We start from the raw sequence: 26,506 nt of genomic DNA on the forward strand, positions 1-26,506 counted from the left end.
TTGGGCTCTAATCTTATCCGCCAGGATGTATAGCCTCATTCGTACTTTACTACGAATTTTCCAGTCTTTTCCACAAACACGTAGCATTTTTATAAGCGTGACACGAATGGAGGCTCCCCAGCAGCACAAACTGGTTTCGAACGTGGCCACTGCCATACCTGGCTCTTCAGCTTGTCCAGCTCCGCTCTCTTGGCCTGCAGGAGGGCCTCCGACTCTTCTAGGACCTGCAGGTGATGATCCTCAGCGCGTTCTGCCATCTCGATGTCTTTCTGCAGCTTCTGCAGCCTATAAACGCCAGCAGGACTAGAGCAAATCGGCAGGGAGACCGAGCCCCAGGAGCCTCACCCAGCGCAAGCCCTGTGAAGCCGCGCAGAGGCCGTACTTACTCTTCTGTTAGTCTTTCCTTCTTCTCCTTTAAACACTGGAAGTCTGAGTCTTTTGCTGCAACAACTTGGCTTATCTCTTTCAAGATTTCTTCTTGCTTGATTTTGTGCTGCTCCAAACCCTTGGTGTCAGCCTGCAACAATCTGAAACACATCGCTTTATTTCCCCCAGACTCCTTAGACTTGACGTGTTATTTATCCTAAAGCAATTACCATCCTCTTAGAATCAAACTTCCCATTCATCTCACCAGGTATATCAGCGGCCGAGGGAGACTGCCTACCTGAGCTGCTGGCCAGCTTTGACAAGGTTAACAGCTGTCTCCTGAGCTCTCCTTTCTAACTCCTCAGCATCTTTCTCAGTTTGCAACAAATTCCTCTTGGCATCAGTGAACTTTTCAACAGCATTTTTTGTCTAGAAAAGAAACTGTCATTAAAAGCAATTCAGCTGCAATATTCTCTCACAACTATTGGTATTGTAAATTGGCACAACTCTTGGAAAACAACAATACAGAAAGACTGATAAAAATGTTCATTCACTTTGACCTGCCAATTCTCAAAAAAGAATTCAGAAGAACTGCTATATAAAACTGCTCATTGTATACTGAGATAATATAAGACTTGACAAATAATCGATTTGGTAAGTGATAATGCATCAACACATGGAATATTGTGTAGTCTTTAAAATAAGATCACAAGGTAGTAACATGGAAGAATGTTAATGATAAAATGTTGACTGAAAAAATAAATTTAAAGTGGTACAAGCACTGTGAGAGCAACTATATAAAACTATCTTGTCAACAAAGAGAAAGGCTTTGCAAAATTAAAAATGGTAATTTGAGGGTGGTGAGATGGTAGATGATCTTCTATTTAAAAATAATCTGTAGTATTGTTATTTTTTTCACTTAAAAATTATCTAAACCAAAACCACCACCACCTCCCCCCCAAAAATTTAAAAAGACAAGAAAAAAGTGAACAAATAGCTACCCAATTAAGTGGCAAAGAAGTTATTTTACCAAAATCCCCTCCACATTTTGCTTTTGATAAATGTATTCACTTCTGGCCGAGCGGCCCGTCACTGCTGCATGTGAGCGTTCGCTAGCCCTGCTGAGTGGGGGCCCCTCTCCAGTCGCAGCTGCGGGCGCCTCATCTCAGGGGCCTCTCTCGTTGCGGAGCACAGGCGCCGGAGCTCGGGCCCAGCAGCGTGGCGCGTGGGCTTCGTCACTCTGCGCCACGTGGATTCCTCCTAGACCAGGGGCTGTACCTGCGTCTCACACTCCGGCGGGCGGACTCTTAACCACTGACCCCCACAGGAGTCCCTAGAGACTCTGTCTTTACTCTCGATATCATCTTAAGTAAAGTTCCATTACTCAAAGGATAATTTAATTATGAGTGAGTGAGTGAGTGAGTGAAGTCGCTCAGTCGTGTCCGACTCTTCGCGACCCCATGGACTGTAGCCTACCAGGCTCCTCCCTCCATGGGATTCTCCAGACAAGAATACTGGGGTGGGTTGCCATTTCCTTCTCCAAATTTAATTATGACTGGGAATCAATATTTAATACTTCTGAAGTATTTCAAAACCTTCCTATACAAGATTTGGCAAAAACAGCGTTTTTATTTTTTTCTATCAGCTTGGTTTCTTTTTCTGTCTAAAATAAGAGGCTTAAAAAAAAAACAATGTCATGAGAGATCCAAAAATAGCGTATTGTTAGAACTTGGTTGAGCAGTGACTCACTGTTCAGCGAAAACGCTGTACTGCAGTTGCACTCAAGTCAGAGGTGTCTGTATGTGAAGCTCGTCTAGTAAACACTCTGTGTGGATGCAAGAGGGTTTGGCTGGCTCCTGAAGTGCTAAGTATTTCACCACACTTCTTTCCACCTTGGACAGCCAGTTTCGACCAGATTCATCAGCAAACCACTGGACACAAGTCATTGCCCACTATGGAAAGCCAGCACGTCTCCAGGCAGTGTTTTGTCTCCGTGTGTGTCAGGTTTAACAAGTCGGGCACACTCCTTACAAAATGCAGCACTTTCTCCTTCCCTCTTGCTCCGGAGCAAGCTGCCTCCCTGAGTCACTTTGGGAGGATGAAGGAGAAGCTTATTAGCCTGAACCTAGTTCACTTCCTCTCTCTCCCAACTACTGATCTCAGTAATCTTCTTTCATACACCACCAGTAGATTTTCCTCTGGTCCTGCTCACACCTATTTGCTCTCACAGTGATCTACCATATGACAGAAGAGGCAACTGATCATCTGAAAAGAAGATCAGGACATTTTTCCATTCTTATAAAGCCACCATTCAGAATTTCGTTCGTAAATCCTTCATTTCAGCTCCTGGATAACAGATTTCTATTCATTCAAATTGGTCCATGTTGAAACAACAATATAAAAATAATAGTTCCTGAGGTGCCCCATATGGAAAAGGGACTTTTTTTTAAACCCTGGAATTCCCGTCTAGCTAGAAAGCTCTTTTGGTGAGGCAGGACATCAGCTGTGTGACCACAGGCTACCCCAGCCTGTGTGAGTTACATCTGTGAACTGGGCTAACGACCATCTAACAGGGTTGCCAGGAAAGTTAAATGAAGAGGTATTTATAAAGCAGCCAACGTGTGGCATACAGGGCCTCAATAAAAGGCAGTCCCTTTTCCTCCCCAAATTACTCTGTGTTTAAGTCTCAATATTACCTCAGGCCAAGAAATACTTGATTTTATATCAACTATCAACTTGGAGAGTAAGCTAAGAGTCTGATTGTGAGGTCCAATGTTATTTTATAAGAATATAAGATTAACCCATTTAATAAACATTACAGCCCAAGTCATTTTTAAAACACACACAGGATAAGGAGGTGGGGTGTGTTGGGACTAAGTGACTTTCAGGAGCTTTAAATATACTACTTCATTTCTTTCACACTGAACAGCCTAGGCCGTTTGCTTTGTGCTGTGCTGGGTCTTCACTGAGGTTCAGCAGGCGCAGCGTGCGGGCTTGGCTGCCACGCAGCAGGTTGGATCTTAGCTCCCTGATCAGGTATCAAACCTGTGTCCCCTGCCCTGGAAGGCGGATTCTTAACCAACGGACCACCAGGGAAGCTCCCCAGCTTAGGTTTTCTCAGCCTGAATTTACAGCTGAGGAAAGAGGAGCTCGGAGACTTAAGTGACCTGCCCAAATCCGCGCAGCCTGACTCTGACCACTGCGCTCTTACGCGCTCCCTCTCTAACCCGTCCTGCTGATGGCAGCGAGCCAGCCCCGTCCAAGCACAGCAGCACACACCTTCTCCGCTGTGCGTGCGAGTTCACTCTCGGCCTCCGCCAGCAGCCGGTCGGCCTCCCTGAGCTCTGCTCGACGTCTCAGGAGCGTCTTCTCCACGCACTCAATTTCATCTACAATATCTTCATGGTGCTTGAGTGACTTTTCTATTTCTAGCTCATTCATAAGACTCTCAACATTTCCATCAATGAAGTCTCTAAAAAAATTCACATACACACACAGAGACAGATTTTAAATGTGACCATATCAATACTTATAGCCTAGTGATAAAAAGATGCACGGTGACTCTAATTTTATACGAGAAGGGATGGGACAGACAGCTCCATCTGATTAAGCTCAAGGTCTATGTATACCTAAGTTCAAGGTTATGTTTACTGTATTTTTACTCAATGTGGCATATTGTTGACAATAAGTGAATAGTATGTATAATGTATGATGCTGCTGTTTTGTCCTTTTAAAGATTTTTTTTTTAATCAGCACTTAGTCAAGACAATACTGATACTTCAATTCTTCTGCGGTATAAAAATAAAGCAAGCCACTCCCAAGACAACCATCCATTTCCCTCAAAATTATTCTACATTTCTGCTAGACTAAAATTATGGTGACGATATCTGAAAAATCAAAAAGCATAACACAGGATTTAGTAACGCAGGGCTAAAGTCAAAATTGCTTGAAAAAGGGACTATCTATACAGAAAAACATGAAAATAAACTTAACATATTAACAGTTTGTCTTTAAATGAATACAGACAATTTTCACTTTCTTCTTTGACCATTTTTGTATTATCCAAATTCCCCCAAATGATCATTTATTTTTATAACTAGGAAAAGAAGTGGCTGTCCCACTGGCCTACATCCCCCTCAAAAACTTTAGCCTCTCATACACACCTACAGAAATGAAATCACCATCCTGTAAGCCTTCAAACATCGAGTCCCAGCCTTCTCCCAGTGGCCCTTGCTTTTTCCTGCCAGGTCTGTTAGCCACTCTTGCATTTGCTCCTAGAAGGCAGGGACCGTATCTTACCCACCTCAATGTCCTCCACAGGTCTTCCCCCAACCCTGGCACAAGGGCCAGTCTGGCTAAATGGACAAAAACCGAGGACCTGCCGTAACCTGTGGTCTAGTGCAGAAGATGGGCTTCTGCGTAACTGACCCACGCCGCAGACACGCCACTAGCTGACGAGCCCTGTGCCGGACACTGGGGCACAGAGAGGAGGCCCTGCGCCTGCCCGCCTGCCCGCCGGGGTATCTTACAACACAGTGTGAACAGCACTAGGCCCAATCTTGCCAACTCTTAATTGTGGGAGCCTGAGATGAGAAACCTCTTGTATCAGAGAGGATCCCTGACCTTCACCTGGAAAGAAACATTGGAGTTGTGCGGGGCAGGTTGGGAAGCCATTGCAGGCAAAGGACAGTGCATGCAAAGGTGGGGAGGCAGGAGAAAAGGTGGTGTTCAGGGAAACTGCAGCAAAGTACGCAGGGCCAGAACAAACACTGTGCGAAGAGAAAGATGAGAAGAGGAGGCAGGGCTCAGAACCCGGAGAGCAGCATGTCCGCTGGCGGGAACGAGAGCATGCACTCGGGGAGCATGCATGGTCAGGTCTGCAGCCAGGTCAAGGGCAGGACAGCACGAGAGAGACTGGGCCTGGGAAACCTGAAGGCCAGGGCGGCAAAGATGGAAGGAGGGGGCCAGTCTGAGAGCTCTTTGTGTGTAGTGTCAGTGGGACTTGGAGAGCAGCTGGACGCCTAGGGGAGTGGAGGGAAAGGGGAGTGTTGCGGACACCTGGCATGCTTTCAGCTAGGATAATGGGGAACGATGGCCATTCTCCAAGAGGGACCATAAGAGAAGCTGATTTGGATTATCGGCCACGAGAACTTAGAAATCACCATGTGGCTATTAAATTCAATTCAATTCTGTTCCCCAGTTTCATTAGCCACATTTCAAGTGCTCAATAACCACACGTAGCTAAGGCTACTGTCCTGGATGGGACAGATCTAGAACATTCCCAAGATCACAGAAAGTGCTATTGGACAACACTGATTTCGGTTACCTTAATGAACTAACTCATCTGAATTATAAAAATAAAATGGCTAATAATTACTTTCGCTGTTGATGTTTCTGGATGGTTCTATGTAATTCTTCTACTTCGTGCTCTAAGTCTTTCTTCTCTTGCAAAAGGTCATCAATATTATGATGCAGTTCTTCAATTTCTTTCTCAGACTGCCGCTTGGATACTCTCATCCTCTGTTCCTGCTTCTTTGATTTTAAATGCTGTATTATGTCTTCCAATCTAGAAACCTCATTCTCCTGAATAAAGAAAAGAATGCAATACTGAAATATCACATGACCTTTCCCCGTCTTCCTGCCCCAAACTGAGATGAACTGTGGTTAAAGTGGTATCTATGCCCTGAAAATACTGGTAGCTTCCTAAGACTTCAGTTTGAAAAGAAAAATTAAGTCAAGGCAATTTCTTCACATGTCACAGGTGAAATGGATGGACTAATAGATCCTACGACTCTTCTGTCTGTCCAGCTATGGTTGCTTGATAACAGTCACCAGGCACCTCCTGTTGGTACTGTCTGGTCCCAGCGTTCAGCATCTGACAGAGTCGCAGACATACACATCTCTCCCTCCTCCGGGCACATGGGAGGGGAGTGGGCTGAGAAGGCTACTTAGAGGAAGCGGTGCTCTGCTGGGTTTTGAAGAATAAATGAAACAGGAAATATCTAAGCTGAAGAAGCAATGTACAAAAAGGAGATATAAAGGCATGCCTGGGGAACCATATAAACAGCTGGGTACTAGTGTAGGGTAAAAGATCGAGTTTAAGAGATTAACAAACGCTGAGCCGACAGAATTGTTACAAGACAGTGTGCACTGAAGCACTGCCGGTTAACAAGAGTAACGGCCATTTTTAACCATGTAAATGCCCACAGTCCCTCTGAAGCTAGGTTGACCGATTAAAATTGGGCTGCTGACTTCACACCCAGGGGCTAGAATCCTTTATCTTCCTCTCAGTTTGTTGAGAGGAAAAGGAAAAAATCAAGAGCTCAGGAAAACATCAGGACCCAGGTGTCCTGAGTTTGAAGGAGGTACTTGTAATGCATTTTATTTCTTTAGTGCCAAAAGCTTGAAAAGTAAGCTAGAGACTAGGAAGGAATCATTTCTTGAATTTAGCCTAGATGAAAAATAAGAAATACAGTAAAATTTATACAAAGTTAAATGAACTACACTGCCTACAAATGCAGTCATTAAAATACTGGTTAAAAATGTCTATGAAAACCATGGGAAAAATGCTTGTAACACTAAGTAGGAAAAACAGAACACAAAATTATGGGCACAGTAAGAAGAGAACTATGAAAAGAAAGAAGGAATAATCATTTACCTCACCACCAAGGGATGATCCCAGGCAAAGCCTTACTGTGTGCTGCTCTTACACGTGTTTACATGTAAACACATGTCTACACGTGTGTGCACAAGTACAGGCAGGCACGCGCATGTGCCTGGTCGCAGAGTCAGACACAACTGAAGTGACTGAGCAAGCACATGCCTATACATACACAGTCATACAGTACTTATCAACAAAAATATACATAACAAGCTTTCTTTAAAAATGACTAATTTCTGGGCTGAAAGCATTTTTGTTATAAAATGGTTAAACTAGGTTCAGAGAGTGATCTGGTACCCTAACTTCTGACCAGAAGAGTATTTTAATAAGAGACTGTTTGCTCAGTTCTAAACACCAGCTTTAAAAGCACACTTCTGGGATATAAGCCACGCACAGGTGGGCCGACTCTAAGGCAGCCTCCCAGGGAAGCAGTGTGGACAGGGCTCTTGCGTCTTCCCACTTACTAGGTTGTGGTGCTCTGGGACGTTGCAGTGCAGCACGCCCACTGGGATGAGGGGGACGGAGAAGTTGGGGGGTGGAGGCCCATATACAATGGGGGCACCAGCAGGAGGCGGGCCATACACAACAGTGCCAGGGGTGAGAGGTTGGCTGTTGCTGGGTAAGGGAGGCGGCGGTGCGTAGAGGGCCATGCCCTGCGGTACAGGAGAGCCGTCGGGGAACACGGTGTACATCATGTATCCAGGAGGAGGCACGAACGGCTGGTCGTCGTGGTCATCTGGCTCGCTCTCCTCGTGGCTCTCTCCTCCACTGTCTGCATCTTCAAACGGAAACACAGGAGCGTGTCTTATTCCCGTGGCTTACTAGGTAAACATGCTTAGCAAAGAACAGCAGCATTCAGGCCAAGATATCAGAGATGCAAAAATAAAATTTTGTAAAAAAGGTCAAAAGCAGTTTTGAAAAATGGATCAAAACAGGGATTCCAATTCTTTTCACTAGGGGAACCCGAGTTTCTCCGACACCTATCCGTTGGTTTGCTTTTCCCTGTCTTCACTCATTCACCACTCAGCAACATTTGGGTGCCTGCCTCGTGTTACACGAAGGCCAGCAGAGAAGCACGGTGGGACCCTCAGCTCCGAGCTCCACCACTCTCAGGGCACACAGCCGCCCCCGGCGGTGGTCGGCTTACTCCTCTCTCCGGTAAGCAGGCCTGGGCACGTTCATCGCTGATGACAGAGGACTGAGCGCACAGCGGGCACTCGGCTTCCTGAATGAACCAGTTCTCAGGGTGCAATATCCCCATTGTACGGATTAACACTCTGAGAGCAGCTAAGTAATCTGCCTAGTATGACACAGCTGCTTAGTGAAGGAGCCAGGAGTTACCCCAGGTCCGACTCTTCCTCTGGGGCTCTGGCAGACAGACCCGTGACACTTCACGTCAGCTGTGGTAACTAAGGCCGCGAGACAGGGACGCAAACTGCCGCGTGCCGGGAGCACAGGTGAGCTGCGCAGCGTGCCCGGGCGAGGCAGCGAGGAGCAAGACTCCAGGAAAAGAGTGCCATCTGAGGACCTGGGTCCTGCTGAAGTCATGATGAGCAGGCGCAGCGTGCCCGGGTGAGGCAGCGAGGAGCAAGGCTCCAGAAAAAGAGTGCCATCTGAGGACCTGGGTCCTGCTGAAGTCATGACGAGCAGGAATAGTTTGGGAGAGAAAAGGAGAAGTAGAATGTTCTGAACAGAGGGGCTCAAACATGGAGCTGAGAGAGAGACAGCGTGCAGCTGGGCATGGCTGACAGGTGGGAGAGCGGCAGGAAGGGGGGCAGGGGTCACTGGCCAAGACCAGGTCACAGGGGGCCTACCGAGCAAGCTGAGAGACTGGGCTGTGCTTTATGGAATTCAGGGGACCAAACGTCATTAACCAGGCAAGAGAAATGCAACTTCCCGGATGTGATCTGACTTACCTTTATTTGCAAACGATTTATGTAACCCGCTCCTGATGGGAGAATAAACCCAGTATCCCGAGGCAGCTGGAGGGGCACCGTCTTCCTTCCCATCCTGCGGAGGTTTTCTAACGGGAGTCGAGGCTGCATACTTCAGCCCGACACCAGAGTCCTTGGTGGCCTGGGAGCTGTGGCTGGAAACCTAAATGCGTGGCAGAAAAGCACAGCACCTCTCAAAAAGACTGATGTGGAGGAAGGTCAGAGTCTACCACAAAGCCAGCACAGAGCTGGTCTCCCTTCCCACATCACGATTCTCACTCTCACAGGGAGAGCTGAGGCGTGGTCACAGGGCCATATACCCTGCACGGGCGTCAGCCTCCTGGCTCCCGTACTCATCTTTCCTAGCGGTCTCTCTTCTTTTGCTCGTTCCCAATGGCCCAGCAGTAAGATCAAGGAAACCAGGTGCTCTCCAGGCCACCTGGGATCTTCGTCTCCTGCAGTGCTGGGAGCCGGGCCTGGCCTTAGAGCTCTACGCTTATGCTCCTTCTCCTTCCCAGCTGCAGGTGGACCCTCCAAACCCTCATCCAGCTCAGGCTCTGCTCTGACCCACGCTGCATCCCCCTGCGGCCCTGGTTGTGCCAAGATGTCTGGCTTCTTTAGAGATCTGGCAGGAGGGTCTTAGATTCTGCTCTTGGGGTTTTGATGAACTCCCCAGGTCCCAGGGAGCCCAGTGGGTTAGGGCTGCTTCTCCTGACCGTGGCTGCCAGCGGATTCCAGCAGGATGTTGCTCTTGGCTCTGGAGGAGAGCCTCTCCTTCCTTCCCACATTCAGGCTGCAAACCTTCGCACTGTGTCACTGAGCACCCCTCAGCCCTCCTCTCCTCCAGCCTCTTCCCTCCTTCACCCCAGTGAGCTCAGACAGCCCCACACAGAGCAACTCACGCACTGCACGTCTAGCCTTCACGCCCTGCCGGACCATTCCTCCGAAACCAGAGCTCTGCACGTCTAGCCTTCACGCTCTGCCGGACTAACCCGCTAAAACCAGAGCTCTGATCATAGCACACACAACTGCAGTTTCCCAAGGCCTACATAATCTAAGTGTAAGGGATTTTGAAGTCCCTTTAAAAAAAAAGATGGCCCCAACCTGCCTTGCCTTTCACTGTTCCCACCCCGCCCTCAAGCCCCGCTAGGCCACCTGCCACGGCTAACCCTACGCTCCTCGTCCTCGCGGGCTGTCCCCTCGCTCCTGAGAGCACAGCCTGTGAGGGCTGCTTAGTGCTCACTTCATGCCCCTGCTTGTGAAGGCTTCTTTCCTAAACATTCCCATGAGATAAATCTGTGATTCTCTGCAACGGGGGCAGAGAAGTCTAGTCCATTGTCAAGTGTGTGTCACTGTTTTCTAATTACACTGGTGTAACTGTGTTCCTCCCCAGCTCATGAACTCTTTCAGGGCAGGGGCTGTATCATTCACCAACGCTTCCCACCAAAGTCTTGCACTTGACCTAGACCTCAGTAAGCACTGAATGAATGTCTGTTAAAAGGAAATGAAATCCAGGTGCCTATTTTTCTGTCTCAGCCTCTGTATAATTCTACTGCCATTTTCAACAGTTTCAATAGGATCTCTGGGCTCAAGTCACTTTATCTCCCTTACAGGATCCTTATTCTAGGACCTCACCACATACCACCTGAGCATGAATGGGCAACTGCCACATTCCTTGGGAATGCCCCATTTCCATCTAAGTATAAACACTTAAGAACCTAAATGCACGGCTTAGCCTAAAATATGTTGTTCTTGACACCTGATCACAGATTTTAGGGAAGGCACCTTTGTTACACTTTCTTAAAGAAAATTTAGTATATATTCCCAACAACACAGACTTCCTACTTTTGATGATGGTGGTGGCATAAAGTACCAATAGCCTCGTCTTTTGAAAGGATCTGCCATGCTGCTGATGTAATCATTGTGGTAAGAAACTTCACATCGGAGTTCAGCAATTTCTTCCAAAATATTTTCAATGCCTCCTCTGTTATCTGTAAAGGAAAGTCATTCCATGAGTTCGGTGTGAATTCATCTACTTCCTTTCTCTCTCAAAATAAAAAAGTGATTCCATGAGAGCCAATGACTCTTAGCTCCTCACAGCTGTCCTTGGGTAATAAGTGTTTGCTGATACTTAAAGAGGGCAGACATGTTCTACTGCTGTTCACTTAGAAAGCGAGCCAGAGAAAGAAACAATTTGTAAACATTCTTTCTTTTGAAAATACAAAAATGAGTCTCTTCTCTCTTTGTAATCCAGTCCCTTGATACTACACTTACATACACTGGAAAAAGTTCCTTATTTATTAAGCTAATTATCATAGCTCTATAAATCAAGCATGGGTTTGATCAGTAACAAATAAATCTGCTAAAGGGAAAAACCCAACAGAATGATCTGATTTTAAAACCAGAGCCCAGTACTTTACCAGCCCCGGTGAGGTCTAGTAAGTTCCGCAGCCTTGAGATGTCTCTCCTCTGTTTTTCCATGGTCTCATTCAACTTCTCGATTTCCAGCACCTGTGAGCTTGCTCCTCCGGTGCCTACCTCTACTTTCTCCATCTCGATTCGAAGCTATTAAAAAAATCACATATACCAAGTTGCCAATAAATATTCTTTTCCGGGTGCACTTCTCCATGCAGTATGATTATAATCCTCTGATTTTTTACTTCTACTTTACTAATGAGGAACTCCATTACTCTGGACATTTAAACCATACAATGCCTGGCACACAGCAGAGGATCAAGCACTGATTGACTACCGACAGTACCTCAAAATTCTCTGAGAGGCCCCTACAGTAATTCAATCGCTTAGGAACTGACAAGGACCCAAGAAGGAGGTGGTCTTACGGGGTCCCGACACTGACCTGCTCCTCTTTCTCCCTGAGGAGAGTCTGCAGGAGTTCGATCTCCGCTTCTGCTCGGGTCAGATCCCTCGCGGCCTGCGCTGCCTTTCTGCTGAACCGCTCTGTCTCCTGCAGGTCCTGCTGGGACGGAGGCGTGGGGAAGGCCCCACTGTACTGCGGGCTGCGCTCTTTTCTCTCTCCCTACCAGACTCAGTCTCTGCTCTCATCAGCTCGCATGCCAGGCTACCCCCTACACAGGAGGTGCCAGGCCCCACCTTGCCTACCCATCACTTGGCAGCCCCCCAACTCTCTGTGGGGTCCAAGTGGGCAGGGAGCTACATCAGAAAAGCAATGTTAGTTTTTCCTTCCCTGATCTACAGTCTCCCATGACTGGTGGAACTCTGTGGACTGCCTTGGTTAGGCTTTTCCCTCCTACGACCTTCGGTCTTAATCGCATCAGCATTTGCATCCTACAAAGGCTGTGACAGACTTATCTCAGTCAGGACTCATAATAACCCTGTGAAGAGACATCTGATCCTCTACGCATGATGAAAGGGCTGAGGTTCAGAAGGATGATACCTTCTGCTGAAGGCCTGAAGACTTCTGCTTAGGTGTGTGTTGATAGCTACCTCCCTCAGCAGACCCCTACACTCTGAGGTAAGGATGGTATGCTTCATTTGAAGGTTCTTGCGGGACTCACTGGAGCACCATACCCATGGCAGGGCTGTGATGGGGGAAGTGCAATCATCAGGTCTGAAGAGAAACAGACAACTTTACGAAAGAGCCAAAGTCTATAATAAGAGATCAAAAACACAAGTGGCGAGGTGCTCTGACAGGGGCAGCCTTGGTGGACACTTGCTCTGTGCATGGGGACTCACCTCTGCACGCTCCTGGTTAATTTTCATAACGGTTCCATGAAGGGACTTGAGCTGGTCTTTGGCGATGGTGAGCTCAGCCGTGGCTATCTTATCAGAGGCGGCCACAGCCTTCTTTAGTTTCTTCAGTTCTTTATCTAAACCCAGAACCTGCGCCTGAGATTTGGCATCTTCAAGTTTCTTCTGAGATGAAAAAAAAAAGAAAAAGTTAGAGAGATGACTCATTTGGTAGCAATGAATTAAGACGTAAGCCCCATGAGGGCAGAGACTCTGCTCACATACCCCATGCCTAGGACAATGCCTGGTACACAGCTCCAGAGTGAGCTCCAGAGTGAAAAAATAAAAACGTCTCCAAACTGCACAGTAACTTAGAATGAAATCAGTCTACTCAGTCTAGAAGCTTTGTGCTCATAAATCCATTCATCTGTTGGAAAAACATTTCTTGGCACCACTGCCAAGCGATGGACCAGCCCCTTGTGATCACTGGGACATATGGTGGTAAACCAAACAGACTTGCCTGCTGCCCTCAAGGGGCTTATGAGACACACATATTAAATAAGTACTGAGGCAAATGTGTAACTAAACCTGTGATCGCTGCTCTCAAGGGACAGAACAAGGTACCCACCTCTGGGAGAGGCTGGCAGGAGAGGGAGTCAGGGAGAAGAGAGGGGGAGAGACGCGGGGCAGGAGGAAGAATGGCCAGGGGGAGACAGAACGTGGGGGTCTCGGGAGCTGGAAGCAGCAGCACGGTGAGAAAAGGAGAGCGCTCAACGGAGGCCAACCACGCAGCGCCTAGAGGCGAGGCGTTTGTGCCTTCATCCTAGAAACAACAGAGGCTGCTAGAGAGAGGAAGATGGCAGGGACTGACAAGAGTCCATTTATGTTTTGTGCTGGCTGCTCCGCGGAGCCGGTTCCAAGTGGAAATGGGGGCCATCCGGTGGCCGCAGCCATTGTCCAGAAGAGATGACTCGTCATGGTGGAAGAGGGTGGTGGCCCTGGAGAAGGGCAACGTGCAGGTATTCCAGAGAGATTTTGGAGGCAGACTCAGTAAGCCTAGGGAACTGGTGGGTTCTCAGGGAAGCATGAAGCAGACCCCTCACTGGGCTGGAGAGGGTGCGACACAGGGCAGCTGAGAGCGAGCTTTCCAGAGAGAAGCGAGGCGCTGCTGTCGGAGGCTGCAACACTCGTGGCGTCAGCACAGCACCTGGACGGGCGGTTTTTAATTCAGGAATACTCAGCCATGAGTGCAGGGCTAAAGAAAGCAGACAGCTGCTGTTTTGTCACAGAAGATAGGAGAAAGGAGCAAGGAATTTGAGGATATTTGCAAACAACTGTGATAGTGGGAGACCATGGAATTTAAGTTGGACAAGGAAGAAAGTGAAGACAGGAAAGCCATACACCAGGAAAGGTGGGGCTAAGGCACTGGGATCATCTGTAAGGTTGAAACACTGTCAGCGTGAGGGTGCTGACAGCAAAAGAGGCCATGATCAGAGTGGGATGTCTCAGCTCGTGACTTCAGAGATGCTGGGTGCCACTTCTGAACTGGACAAGGTGTGACAAGGCGAGCAGGGGCTGAGGTAGCTTTGGAGAAGTTTAAAAAGAGGCCAGGGAATTAGAGAGAAAAGTGAGGAGCTGAAAAGTCATGTTCCACAGATGTGTCCAGTTTGGCAAGGGGTGTGGAAGGAGGCAAACCATCCCAGCAGCGCTTCCGCACCACCCAGCCGCCTCTTCACCCGCGCCTCACGTCCCAGTTCCCTTGTTCGCGCCCACCATGCCCCTCGTCTCAGGCTCCAGGTCCACCGAGGTGCAGCCAGTGGGGACTGTGGATCAGAGCCCTCTCAGCTGCCCCTCGCTAAGAGCAGGACCCCGGCAGCAGGGACTCGTGTGTCTTTCTCCGGTCTTGCCCACCTTCTTCTCTAGCTCCTGGAGTCGGGCTAGAATTCTCTCCTTCTCTTCGTCGGCCTCCTGCAGCTGCAGGTCTGTAAGGCCCTGGATTTCCTCCATGCTTTTTAGATTTTCTTGTAAATAGTGAATCTCATTCTCTAACTGCTGAATTCTTGCTTCGTGTTGCCTCTTGTCAAAATTAATCTGTGAGGAAATCAAGTTTCAAAAATGATGTTTAAGCAAAATATTTTTTGAGCAAAATAAACACCTTCTGGAGAATTGTATTTCATTTTACTAAAGAGTATTAATGGCTTACTGGGGATGGGTTAATCACAACTGTTCTCTAGGATCCATTTTAACATTTGCCTCATCACTAAAATAATTACATCAAAAACTCAGATTCTGGCACCATACTATGCTCTAGCAATGTGGTGTTACTGACCTGCACGTTAAGAAACAGCTCACTTGCTTTCAAAATAAGGAAAACACAGTGTCACACAGAAGCCTGACTGTGGCATCCGTCACCACACTTAGGGCTGCATTTCAGTCACACAGTCTGTCTTACTAGGAGTAAAACTTTACAGCAATTACACTGAATTTTTTTTTTTTTTTTACACTGAATTTTTAAAAAATTATATCTTTATTAATTATACCTTAAAGGCATAATTACCTTTATTAAGGTATAATTAATATAACAAACACTCTTTCTTTTTTTTTCTTTTTGGTGGCCATGACATGCTGCTTGTGGAATCTGTTTCCCACCCAGGGATCGAACCCCAGCTCTTGGCAGTGAAAGTGAGGAGTCTTAACCACTGGACCACCCGGGAATTCCCTACACTGTATTTACACGAAACAGTAAGTGATGTGACTTGCTGGACAGCACGCGTGTGTTCTGACCGCTCCCCTCCGCCGCCTCCTGCCCGTCTCTCACCCTTGCGTCAAGCGCTCTCTCGCAGGCCTGCCGGAACGCCTCCTGCCCGTCGGCCAGCTTCTCCTGGTGCAGAGCCATTTCTTCCTGGAGTTTTCTTTCCCTCCCTTGGGCTTCCTCTGTCTCCCGCTGGGAACGTGTCAGCATTTCACTGAATTGTCTCTGCAAGTCTGCAAGACTTTTCCCTAAGACATCTGAAGGACTGTGGATTCTGGTAAGGGGGGAGAGGAAAGATGTTATAAACGTGACATTTTATTTTTGACGCTGGACGTAAGCACGCCGGTAACATTAGTACATGCTCAAGAAGAGCTGTGTGGGGCAGCACCTGCTGTCAACCCACAGCAAATCCCTGCGCACCTCTGGAGCACCAAGCATTGTTTCATCAGCTGACTGCTGCCACTCTGCGCGCACAGGCCACCTTCAGGCTAACAATGTGTGTTCAAAGCATAAACGTCCATTTCACATTTTCAAAGTAGCCTGTTTTTCTTTAGCTATTTGTTTTCTACTTAAAGTGTATAATGTGACTCAACCTCCTGACCATCTGCAGTAAGCTTTCAAGAATGAGTTACTTGTAAAACCTTTATGTTTTTTAAATTAAATAATAACAAAACGTATAAAAGATTAAAAAAAATCAGTGATGGACAACTTGAATTAAGTAGTCTGTGTCTCAGTCATGGTCATACGATAGGGAGAAAACCTTACAAAAGAAATCAGCCATGCACAATCGCAGAAGGGGGATTTCATCACTGAGGCCCACATTCATGACTCAGCCCACTCGATACCTGGAGGTCCTGACCTTCCATTACCTCATCTCTCCAGCTCCTGATTTCAGTTTTCTCCTTAGTTCATCTACACGAGCTGCCACTTCTTCTGGACGAATCAAACCATCAGCTACATGATAAAGGTGATTCTGGAAATCTTTAAGTTGCTGTTTTAACAGGTTATTGTCATCCTATGGAGGGAGGCAAAATGAAGAGGGGTAAAAGTTAACCAAAACTAAATAAAAAAATACACATACACACACAGCCTATATTATTTACCAAATAATAGTTCTAGTCAACTCCTTTACCAATTTTTTAAAAGCCCTTTCCACTACGGCTAACAATATCTGAATCTACTGATTAATCCAAAGTCACGAAAGATACAAACAGGCATTATGATGTGTGTTGTGGTGATGCAAAAGGAAGAACCTATGAACACTACCTTCTTCTTGCCAAAAACTAAATAATGCAAATCTAAATAAACCTCTATATAAGAACATGTTAATCAACGCCCTGGGGAATGTAGCCAGCAAATCTAGACTACGGGAAACTCTATAGGACAAAGACCTGGTTTTCTTTAGTATGGAACAAAGGTAAAAAAAGAGCAAACCTATAGATTACAAGAGACTTAAGAATCAAGTCAACTAAATGCCCTGTGTACACATTATTTGGATTCCAAAAAACACTTCTAAAAAACTTGTGAGATAATTTGAATATCCTCAAGGGATTTGATGATATTAGGGGGTGACTATAATTTTAAGGTATCACAATGGCATCCATGTTTATGCTTTTTTTTTTTTTTTCTGTCCATGCTGTGCAGCTTGTGGGATCTCTGATCCCCAACCAGGAACTAAACCCTTGCCACGGCCGTGGAAGCCCAGAAGCCTAACCAAGAGGCCTTCAGGGAACTCCTTTATGCTTCTTTTTAAAGCCCTTATTTTTCAGAGATACATACAGTAGTATGTTATTTACAGATAAAATCAGATGTTTTGGATTTACTTCAAAATAATTCAGTTGAACAGATGTGGGGGTGGGGTGTGGGAGATGTTATAGATTAAATACTGGATACTGTGATTAAATACTGTGTTATAGATAAAGTAAGAAAGGCCATGTGTTGAAACTGTTGAAGATGAGTGATCTATACATTTGGATTTACTTTAGTATTCTATTTGGTATATGCTGGAGAATATACACAATTCAAAGTTAGAAAAAACAAAAACAAAAAACACCTTCCCGTAATACTGAAGCTTCTCTAATAGCTTACAGTACTCTGTGGGAGTATTTGTTATATGCGAGCATATTTTCACTAACAAACTAGCAAATATATCTAGACCCCAGAATTAAATCCAGACAGTCTCTTTCAAGTAAAAAAACAAAACAAAACAAAAACTGGTAAAATTTCCCTAAATTAGACAGAAAAATAAGTTCTACATCCTAAGTTCCCCCGAATACTTATATGCTACTTTAGTGATTAATTTTCTTCAAACCTGGTATAATACTGGGTTTTTTGTTTTAACACTGCTAACTCAAATGGTGAATTCAGCATTACAGTGAACATGTCTGTCCACCTGGAGTCTCTTATCTGTAAACTGTCCCTGCCCTTTGCCCCGAGGCACCCATATTTGCATGACTATCTAATCCTGGTCACAGGTGATCTGACCCAAGGAAAGCCAACCCACTGACTAGACAGAAGGCGAGACTCACTCCCCCAGAATTAGAACCAAAGTCCAGCCCAGCAAGTCTGCAGGAGAGCCAGTCCCGTCAAGTGACACAGGTGCAGGGCTGGAGTCGATGCTGGGCCAGGGAGGCAGAGCGGGAGAAAGGAGAGCCGCCTGGGCGGGAGGTTGACAGAGCAGCTCTGGTCACTAGCAAGCTGCCTGTCTCCTTCCTTGAGCTAGCATTAGTAGGCTTTGGCTCACTGCAACTAAATGATTTCTGACAAAGATAAATGCAGAGTGAGTTTAACTTGAACTCCGTATCAGGAGTTTAGAAGGCCAAGCAACCAAAGCACCCAGTTCCAACTAAGAGAATCTCATCGCGTGGACCAGCATTCTGGAAAACTGATCTCAGTTTCTCCTTTGGAGAGAAGGCTCCTGAAGTCCTTTTCTTTAAGAGATATATACTGAAGTACTTAGGGTTGAAATAAAGATGTATGATATTTTCTTTAAAGTATCCCAGCAAAAAAAAAAAAGAGTGGACTAACTGAAACAAGAATGGCTGAGTGTTGACGATTGTTTGAGCTGAGTAAACAAAGGGGCATAAGGCTATTTTCTCTCTGATTTGGTAATGATTTGCAAGTTTCCATAGTAAAAATAAAAAATAATCCAATGAATACCTAACAAACACAGAACTCACACAAGAATAGAAAGCATGTATATCTTTTATGATATTCACTTCAGAAGCTGAAATGATAGCAGTAAAAATGAGGTTCCATGTAACTAGATTAAACTTTGAGAAAAAAATATTCTATGCATTGGGAGAAAAGAGAGAATTCAGGTGAGCTTATACAGTCTTACATGAATTTTCAGAGCGCCCCTCACAAATAAACACAACAACTCTGCCCCTCGGTTTTTGGTGAAGTGGACAGCTGACCCCTCAGTCAGCTTACTGGTCCCCGATCTGGAAACCTGTGTGTTAATCCAGGTACTCATTTTTTCAGACAGCTGTCCTCTTTGAGAACGTTTAATTACCTGGAAAATCCTGTCCACCTGCTTCTCCTGCAGTTTATGGGGCAGGTTATTGTGAAAATAGCTGTAAAATTAATTTGCCAAGGAAAACGCTCATAAACGTAAAATGACTGCATTTTTAATGATATCACTTCTGAGAAGGGGACTGTGAAAGCTTTACAATTAAGAAGTTCTACTGCAACCCGTTCTAGTTATATTCCTGGATAATTACAAAACTATTTCAGTGGAGGAAGAATGCACCGACTGCTTACTTTGCCCAGTCTGGTGATGATGGTGTTATCAGGGGAAATGCAAGGGGTGGCTGCCATCCATCAGGTTACAGTGTTCACTGTTTATGATCAACACAGCCGCCATCTCTTAGCACCATCATAACACCACAAAGGACATACACAGTAATTTCTCAAAATGCTGGGCTCACAAGGGACAGACGCTATGGTGCTATCCTATCTCAAATTCCTTTTTACAAATAGCTTACTGCATGTAAGAGCAGATTGTGGACTGTCTGACTAATAGATGGCAACATCTCTGGGTGTCCCATGTAAGAATGTATCTGGAGCCAACAAGTCCCTACCTGCAGCTGTTTAAGCTGGGTGCGGAGCTCACTGTTTTCTTGTTCTTTTTCTTCCGAGAGCTGGGCTTTTCCCAGGGCGTTCTTGAGGGCTTGTTTTTCTTTCTCAAGTTCTGTTTGTAGAGTTGACTGTTCCAGCTATTGCCATAGGAAGCAATGATACAAAAAAGTAAAATAGCAATAATTTATGATCTAATAAGGCATAAATAAACTGAAGGGACTTAGCACGCATGCATAAACTTACATACACATGCAATCCCATGGGAGCTTTGGTTTTATAATGATTCAGTTTTATGTTTGTACCTCCAAATTAAAAGGCTCAAGGTAGGTTTTTCACAGGCCTCCTTCAACTATTAATACATAAGGAAGGGTAAGCATCAGAATCTCCAGGAGGGAGCCCAGATACCGACCTTCAAAAGCTCTGTGAGGGAGTCAACAATTACTGCTCTCCCTTCCCTTAGACCAACATTTCTTACACTGTGGTCCTCAACCACCTGCATCAAAATCTCTTGGCACGCTTGTTAAACATGTAGAGGCCTGGTCTCCACCTCAGACTTGATGGGCCAGAATTTCTAGGACAAGGCCCAGGAATCTGCATTTAACAAGCATCACAAGTGACTTCAATAACTGAAAGGTACCAATCAGAGATCTGTAAAACTGAGAGGGAAGGTCTGTTGCATCCATGCTCAGCGTGCGGCTGCAAGACCAGCGCTGGTAGTCCTGATGCCAAGGAAGGGAATGCCCTTCTCAATGCCACATGAATTTGTGAAAAGGCCACAAATAGGCCGCCACTATATTTTTGTCAAGACTTACAAGAATAATTAAAAAAGGACAAGGGAAGTACAAAAGATTTTTAAGCTAGTAAGAGCTTGCTTAAACACTTAAATTTTATTTCAAAGGAGATACCATCCAGAAATTGTATTTACTATTAGTTACAAAATATATTAATATTTACTGTTGTTATAATTGTTTTTCTTCCCAATCTCCTCTTTTCCACACTCTGATCAGGTCAACTATGGTTTTATAAAACTTGGTACTCTTAAGAAATATAACACTGTCAACTGGTAAATGGTCATTTAGTATCTAATAAGTAAACAAATGGAAAGTACACAATTACTATATTAAGCCAACCTATTTTTATTTCCTTTTCTAATCATATGAAAGCGATTTTACATGAATTCCTGGGATTCAAACTACTTTATTTTTTAATTAACTACCTTATTTTCAATTGACATATAATTGATTTATGTTTCAGTGTAGAAATATATACCTGTTCTTTTTCATATTCTTTTCCATTATAGGTTATAAGATACTGCACACAGTTCCCTGTGCTAGAGGGTGGGTCCTTGTTCACCTATTTTAAATACAGTAGCATGTGTATGTTAATACCAAATTCCCAAATTATCCCTCCTCTTCTCTTTCCCCTTTGGTAACCATAAATTTGTTTTCTATGTCTATGAGTCTATTTCTATTTTGTAAATAAGTTCATTTGTATCATTTTTTTTAGATTCTACATGTAAGTGATATATGCTAATTGCCTTTCCCTGATTTACTTCACTTAGTATGATAATCTCTCGGCCTCTCCATTTTACTGCAAATGGTATTATTTCATTCTCTTTTATGGCTAAGTAATATTACACACACACACACACACACACACACACACACACACACACACTGTATCTTCCATTCATCTATTGACAGACATTTCAGTTGCTCCCAAAGTCTTGGTTACTTTATCAAAAAATAGTGCTGCTATGAACATTGGCATGCATGTATCTTTTCAAATAGTTTTCCTCTTTTCCAGATATAGATCCAGGAGTGGGATTGCTGGATCATATAGTAACTGTTTTAGTTTTTTAAGAAACCTCCACACTGTTCTCCATAGTGGCGGTACCAATTCACACTTCCGCCAACAGTGTAGGAGGGTTCCACACCCTCTCCAGCATTTATTATTTGTAGACGATGGGCATTCTGACCAGTGTGAGGTGGTAGCTCATTGTAGTTTTGATTTGTATTTCTCTAATAACTCACAATGCTGAGCATCTTTCCCTGTGCCTGTTTCAAACTATCTTACCTTACTTAACCTTCACCCAGTGAGACGCTAGTAACCCTCCTCAGCCGCAGGTACTGGAACAGGCACCTACAATCTGGGCATTCACTGCTCTGAGTCTAGCAGGAGAGACAGATAATCTAAACAGATGATTTCACACACAGGATAAAATGCTTTGAGCACAAGTTAAAGGAAAATCAGAGTTCTGAACCCAGATTTTCAGCAGATACAGTGGAAGGTCTGAGTGGGCTTCCTGGTGGAAAATGCAACCCATTTGTCTAACAGCTAAACAAAACTGTATTTTAATGTGATCAAGAATATACTAAAACTGGTCACTGTCTGCCTCCCTGCCCTTATTTCTCACTCTCCCTACTCCTCTCCTCATTCCTGGCGTACTGGAGGCACACTTTCAGCACTTCAAATGCACTATGCTCTCTCCTTGTCTCTCTGCCTAGAACACATCCCTTGCGTCTACTCATCTCACCCCGGCTCCCTCTGCACGGCTAAACCCTCGTCATCTTCCAAGCCTCGGCTGAAGCATCCTTGCCACGGGCGGTCTCCTGACCACTGCTGCCCTGGCCCAGGCCCTCCCCTCCTCCCTCTGACACCTGTTCCACCTGCGGGGCTGTCGGCCTCACAAGGACAGGAACCACGTCCGTGCTTCTCTCTGCAGCACCCAGGGCATCTGGTCTTTAGTGGCCAATCAGTAAGTATTTATTGGATAAATAAATAACTATTTATCTAATTTTCAAGGTATAATTTAAACTAGTGGATGTTTCACCCAACCAAAACAGCAAGTAGCAAAGTAAAATTTAATATCAACTTGAAAGAGGCCTCTTGAGGCTGGTTTGAGAAAGAAAAACTAGAATTTAGTGATTACCAACTATTAGTGCTTCCTGTCCACTGTCTCACTTATCCTCACCATAACTCACATGACAGAAGAGGTAAGTATTTGTCAGAGGCTCAGAGCCATGAAGTGACTTGTCCATGTTCACACAGGGGTCACACTTAAGCTCAGAACGTCTGACTCCAAACATGTGCTCTTCTCATCACTTCACACTGCTGTTGTTTAGTGGCTAAGTTATGTTTGACTCTTCTGCGACCCCATGGACTGTAGCCTGCCAGGCTCCTCTGTCTATAGGATTTCTCAGGCAAGAATGCTGGAGTGGGTTGCCACTTCCATCTCCAGGGGATCTTCTCAACCCAGGGATTGGTCGAACCTGCATTACCTGCATTGTGGGTGGGTACTTTACCACTGAGCCACCGGGGAAGCCCATCATTCCACATCGGCTTAAAAAGTCTTTAATATTAGAGTAAAGGAAAGGAAAGCTGTTATGTGAAGGCCCAGGCTACTTGCTTTCTAGATGGCTTCATGCTCTTACTCACCTGGCTGAGCCTTGTTAGTTTTCCCAGCTCTTCCTTGAGCTGGCTGGCTTCGGCATCCCTCATTTTTAGTTGAGCCTCTAACTCAGCCTCGTAGGCACTGAGATCTCCTTGGGTCTGCTGCAGGGATGCATTCACCTCATGCTGCTCTTGCAGGGCACTTTCTAGCTCTGCAAGCTCCTGCAAGGATTCAGTGTATGGTTAAGTACAGAACCCTCATTGTGCTGCTTAAGCATCTGCAAGTCATTATAAGTAACCTGAGCACTTAAAACCAAATGCAGGCCAGCCACTGCTGGCCAGGCACAGAGAGCATTCACTGGCAATATGATGAGGCTGCAGGCTGTGTGAATCTAGGTTGGAAAACAAAACCCTGACTGTTATCAGAAAAATCAGCAAGCTACAACTTGTTTTTCAGAGTAACCAGATGTGTGATCTTTTAAATGAGTGCTATGTATTCATAAAAAGGAAAAAAAAAAGAGGATAAAATTTAAGGCCTATTTTCCTTCAGACATTGGAATAAATGTTTTCATTCATTATTTCACTATACCCTCAGAGTAACTACGTAAGGCAAGGTATCATCCCCGATTTATAGATGCGGAAATGGAGAATGAACATCGAAGCAAACAGCACCGGGCTGTGCAGCTAAAAAAATGGTAAGAGTCAGAATATGAACTGAGATTTCTGACTCCAAAGCCCACACTTTCTGTTAAACCATAGTATGTTCACTTACCAGAAGAACAAAATGGGACTAGCACGCTCTAATATTAAGGATGACAGAGAAACTTAAATGAATGTTGATAAAATGTAAATATATATTGATTAGTATGCCACAGTTCTGATCCATTTTAGCCCATTTTTTTTTATGATTAAACATTATAATTTTCATCTATTTATTTGGGATCTTGAGAATTAGACCAAACTACTCTGGATTACAAAGGAGAATCGTGTGATGAGAACTTCTATAGAAGAGTTTCTCAGTGGGTGATACAAGATCACCTAGCATCTGCGTCATCTGGGTTGCTTGTCCAGGATGCAGATTCTACATATAACCAACAGAGAATTAATATCCAGAATATATAAAGAGTTTCTACAAATCATTAAGAAAAAGACAGACAATCCAACAGAAAAAACTGGGCAAAGAATATGAAAAGGGAATTCACTGAAGAGAAAAACTGAATGGCAGGTAAACAGATAAAAAGTACTTAACTTCTCCAGTAATTAGGGGGAAATGTAGTTAAAATGAGACATTATTTTGCACAGAGCATAGAGGAACAAGTTAAACCAACCATGAGGAAACAATCAGACAAATCTAGAAGGTGGGATACCATACAGAACTACTAGCTGGATTCTATACAAACACACACAAGCTATAAAACACACCCTTGGCATAATTGGGAAAATGTGAATATGGCTCAGATGTTAGACAATATTAAGGAACTGCTGTTGATTTTCTAGGTGTAATAATGGTATCAGAGTGATGGAGGAAAATAGCCTCATTTTAAAGATATGTGGACTAAAGGGATGATGTCTTAACACCTGCAACTTTCAAATGACCCAGCAACATATATATATATATATATATATATATATATATATGGTAAACTATTTGTTTAATTTAGGAGAGCACACAGAAGCTCAATGAACTATTCTTTCCACTTTCCTGTAAATGTAAAAAAATACAAAGATCATTTCAAATCTGGCAGATTGGCAAACACTAAGTCTGGCAAAATATTATATTTCCTAAATTTGATCCTTATTCTGTGCTTACGTTAGAAAATGTCCTTGTTCTTAGGAAAGACATGCTGAAATATTTCAAAGCTAAAGAGCATGATTGTCTACAACTAATTCTAACATGATTAGGAAAAAAATAATATAAAGATGTACATAAAATCATGTAAAATTAAATATGAGATAAAGCAAATGTGGCAAAGTATTAAACGGTGACTCTGAATGGAAGATACAGTGAGTTATTCTTGCAACTCTCCTGTATGCTTGAAATTATTTCAAAATTAAGGCTTACAAAATGAAAGTTAGATAACTGTAAGGTGATGGCAAGGAAGTGGTGTAATGGTAGCCTTCACACTGCTAGCGGGAACAGAAATTCAAAGAATCACTATGGACAGTAATTTGATAATATCTAGTGAACTTGAGGAGGCACATATACTTTGAGCCACAGTCCCCTGTGAACACAGTCCCCGTGGTCCAGATATATATAAGAATGTCACTCTCAGTATCATAATAGCAAAAGACTAGAAACCATCTCAATATCCCCCAAGAAGAGGATGAATAAGCAATAAATTAAATGGTATGCTATATACATCAAAAAAAACAGAGCTAAATGTATCAATGTGCACAATTCTCAAAAACACAAACATGAAGTGAGAAAGGAAGTGGCCAAAGAATACACTATGTGCTTTTCATATAAACCCTAAAATTATGTGAAACAATAACACATATTTTTATAGATGGCTACACATAAAATAAAAGAAGAGATATAGAGGGAAATAATAACCATATTTAGGGTTTTGCTACTTTCAGGAGGCAGTACAGAGAGGGTTTCAAGTATATCTGTATGTTTTATTTTTTAAGCTGAGTTGTTGATACATGGTGCTAAATATTTTTGATATTCTTATATGCCTGATAAATTTCATAACATTAAAACATATTAATTCAAATTTCCAAAGACAGCCCTACTGAGGATGAGGTTTGGGAACCTGGATTCTCTTGCAATAGAAAGTTTGCCAAACAACTTAAACAAAGCAAGTGAAATCTGTGAATGAGTGTCAACAAATCAAGCATGGAAGGGTTTAATTTACAACGATGTGCCCGTCTTGTCATCTGTAAGATAACACTAACATTATGAAGTAACAACAACAAGAATAAGAAAAACTGTGTTGTACTTAATTTTGCTGCACAAATAATAAAATATGAACATCTAATATAGTAATTATAACAGCTACACTTTCTTATTCTTTCAAGTTATTTGAGCACAGTACTTTTCGGGGATAGAAATTTTGATAAAATAATCTTCCTGTTCTTAGTAAAGGAAAAAAGCGTCACTCCAAGCGTATCACAGAGGGGAAACCCCAAACACGGAGCAGCCACTCCTGTCACTCACAGCCGCACTGGCGCTGACTTCCTTAACGAGCCTCATTTGGACGCCACCTACTTCTGAGGCCAGGGAAACAGACAAGGAGAAACAAATCATACCTTCCTCATATTTTCTGCATCTAAGGCAACTATTTCCAGTTGGTCCCTTTCCTGCTCGACCTCAGTCAACCTTTGCAGCAACACCTCTTTCTCATCCTGCAGCCTTCTGCACTCGTTCTGGGCCTGAGCGGCCTGGCCCTTAACAGTCCCCAGGTATTCGTGCAGCCCACTGATGATGCCTTCTAAGTCCTTCTTCAGGGCTTCATTTGCTGCTATCTGGCCTGAGCAAGACAGAGAAAGGGAAGGTGAGGATGTTTACAAGAAAATGCTTTCAGGATATATTATTACTGCATTTAGACTCCTTAGCTATTTGTTACTAACTAAGAATGAAATTCTAAGCTTCCAAGTATTTCCTACTGT

The 26,506-nt window shown here is 44.2% G+C and overlaps 1 protein-coding gene across 3 annotated transcripts in view; it reads right to left on the reverse strand.

Annotated features, from left to right (window-relative positions):
* Positions 1-26,506, reverse strand: part of CNTRL (centriolin) — an 81,392-nt gene that overhangs the window by 19,044 nt on the left and 35,842 nt on the right. For 2 of the 3 annotated variants that reach the window (XM_043927158.1, XM_043927156.1), the window contains 17 exons: positions 26,147-26,367; positions 22,940-23,116; positions 19,504-19,638; positions 16,291-16,436; positions 15,488-15,695; positions 14,581-14,760; positions 12,676-12,855; positions 11,819-11,938; positions 11,382-11,526; positions 10,807-10,952; positions 8,944-9,124; positions 7,492-7,805; positions 5,744-5,949; positions 3,646-3,838; positions 665-795; positions 387-527; positions 159-303 (listed from right to left, as the gene is read on the reverse strand). In XM_043927158.1, coding sequence (XP_043783093.1) covers positions 159-303; positions 387-527; positions 665-795; positions 3,646-3,838; positions 5,744-5,949; positions 7,492-7,805; positions 8,944-9,124; positions 10,807-10,952; positions 11,382-11,526; positions 11,819-11,938; positions 12,676-12,855; positions 14,581-14,760; positions 15,488-15,695; positions 16,291-16,436; positions 19,504-19,638; positions 22,940-23,116; positions 26,147-26,367 — 2,969 coding nt within the window. The remainder of the gene's footprint in view (positions 1-158; positions 304-386; positions 528-664; positions 796-3,645; positions 3,839-5,743; positions 5,950-7,491; positions 7,806-8,943; positions 9,125-10,806; positions 10,953-11,381; positions 11,527-11,818; positions 11,939-12,675; positions 12,856-14,580; positions 14,761-15,487; positions 15,696-16,290; positions 16,437-19,503; positions 19,639-22,939; positions 23,117-26,146; positions 26,368-26,506) is intronic. The other variant, XM_043927157.1, reaches the window with a different exon arrangement.

The sequence above is a fragment of the Cervus elaphus genome, chromosome 16, assembly GCF_910594005.1.
Source record: "Cervus elaphus chromosome 16, mCerEla1.1, whole genome shotgun sequence".
Classification (NCBI taxonomy): domain Eukaryota; kingdom Metazoa; phylum Chordata; class Mammalia; order Artiodactyla; family Cervidae; genus Cervus; species Cervus elaphus.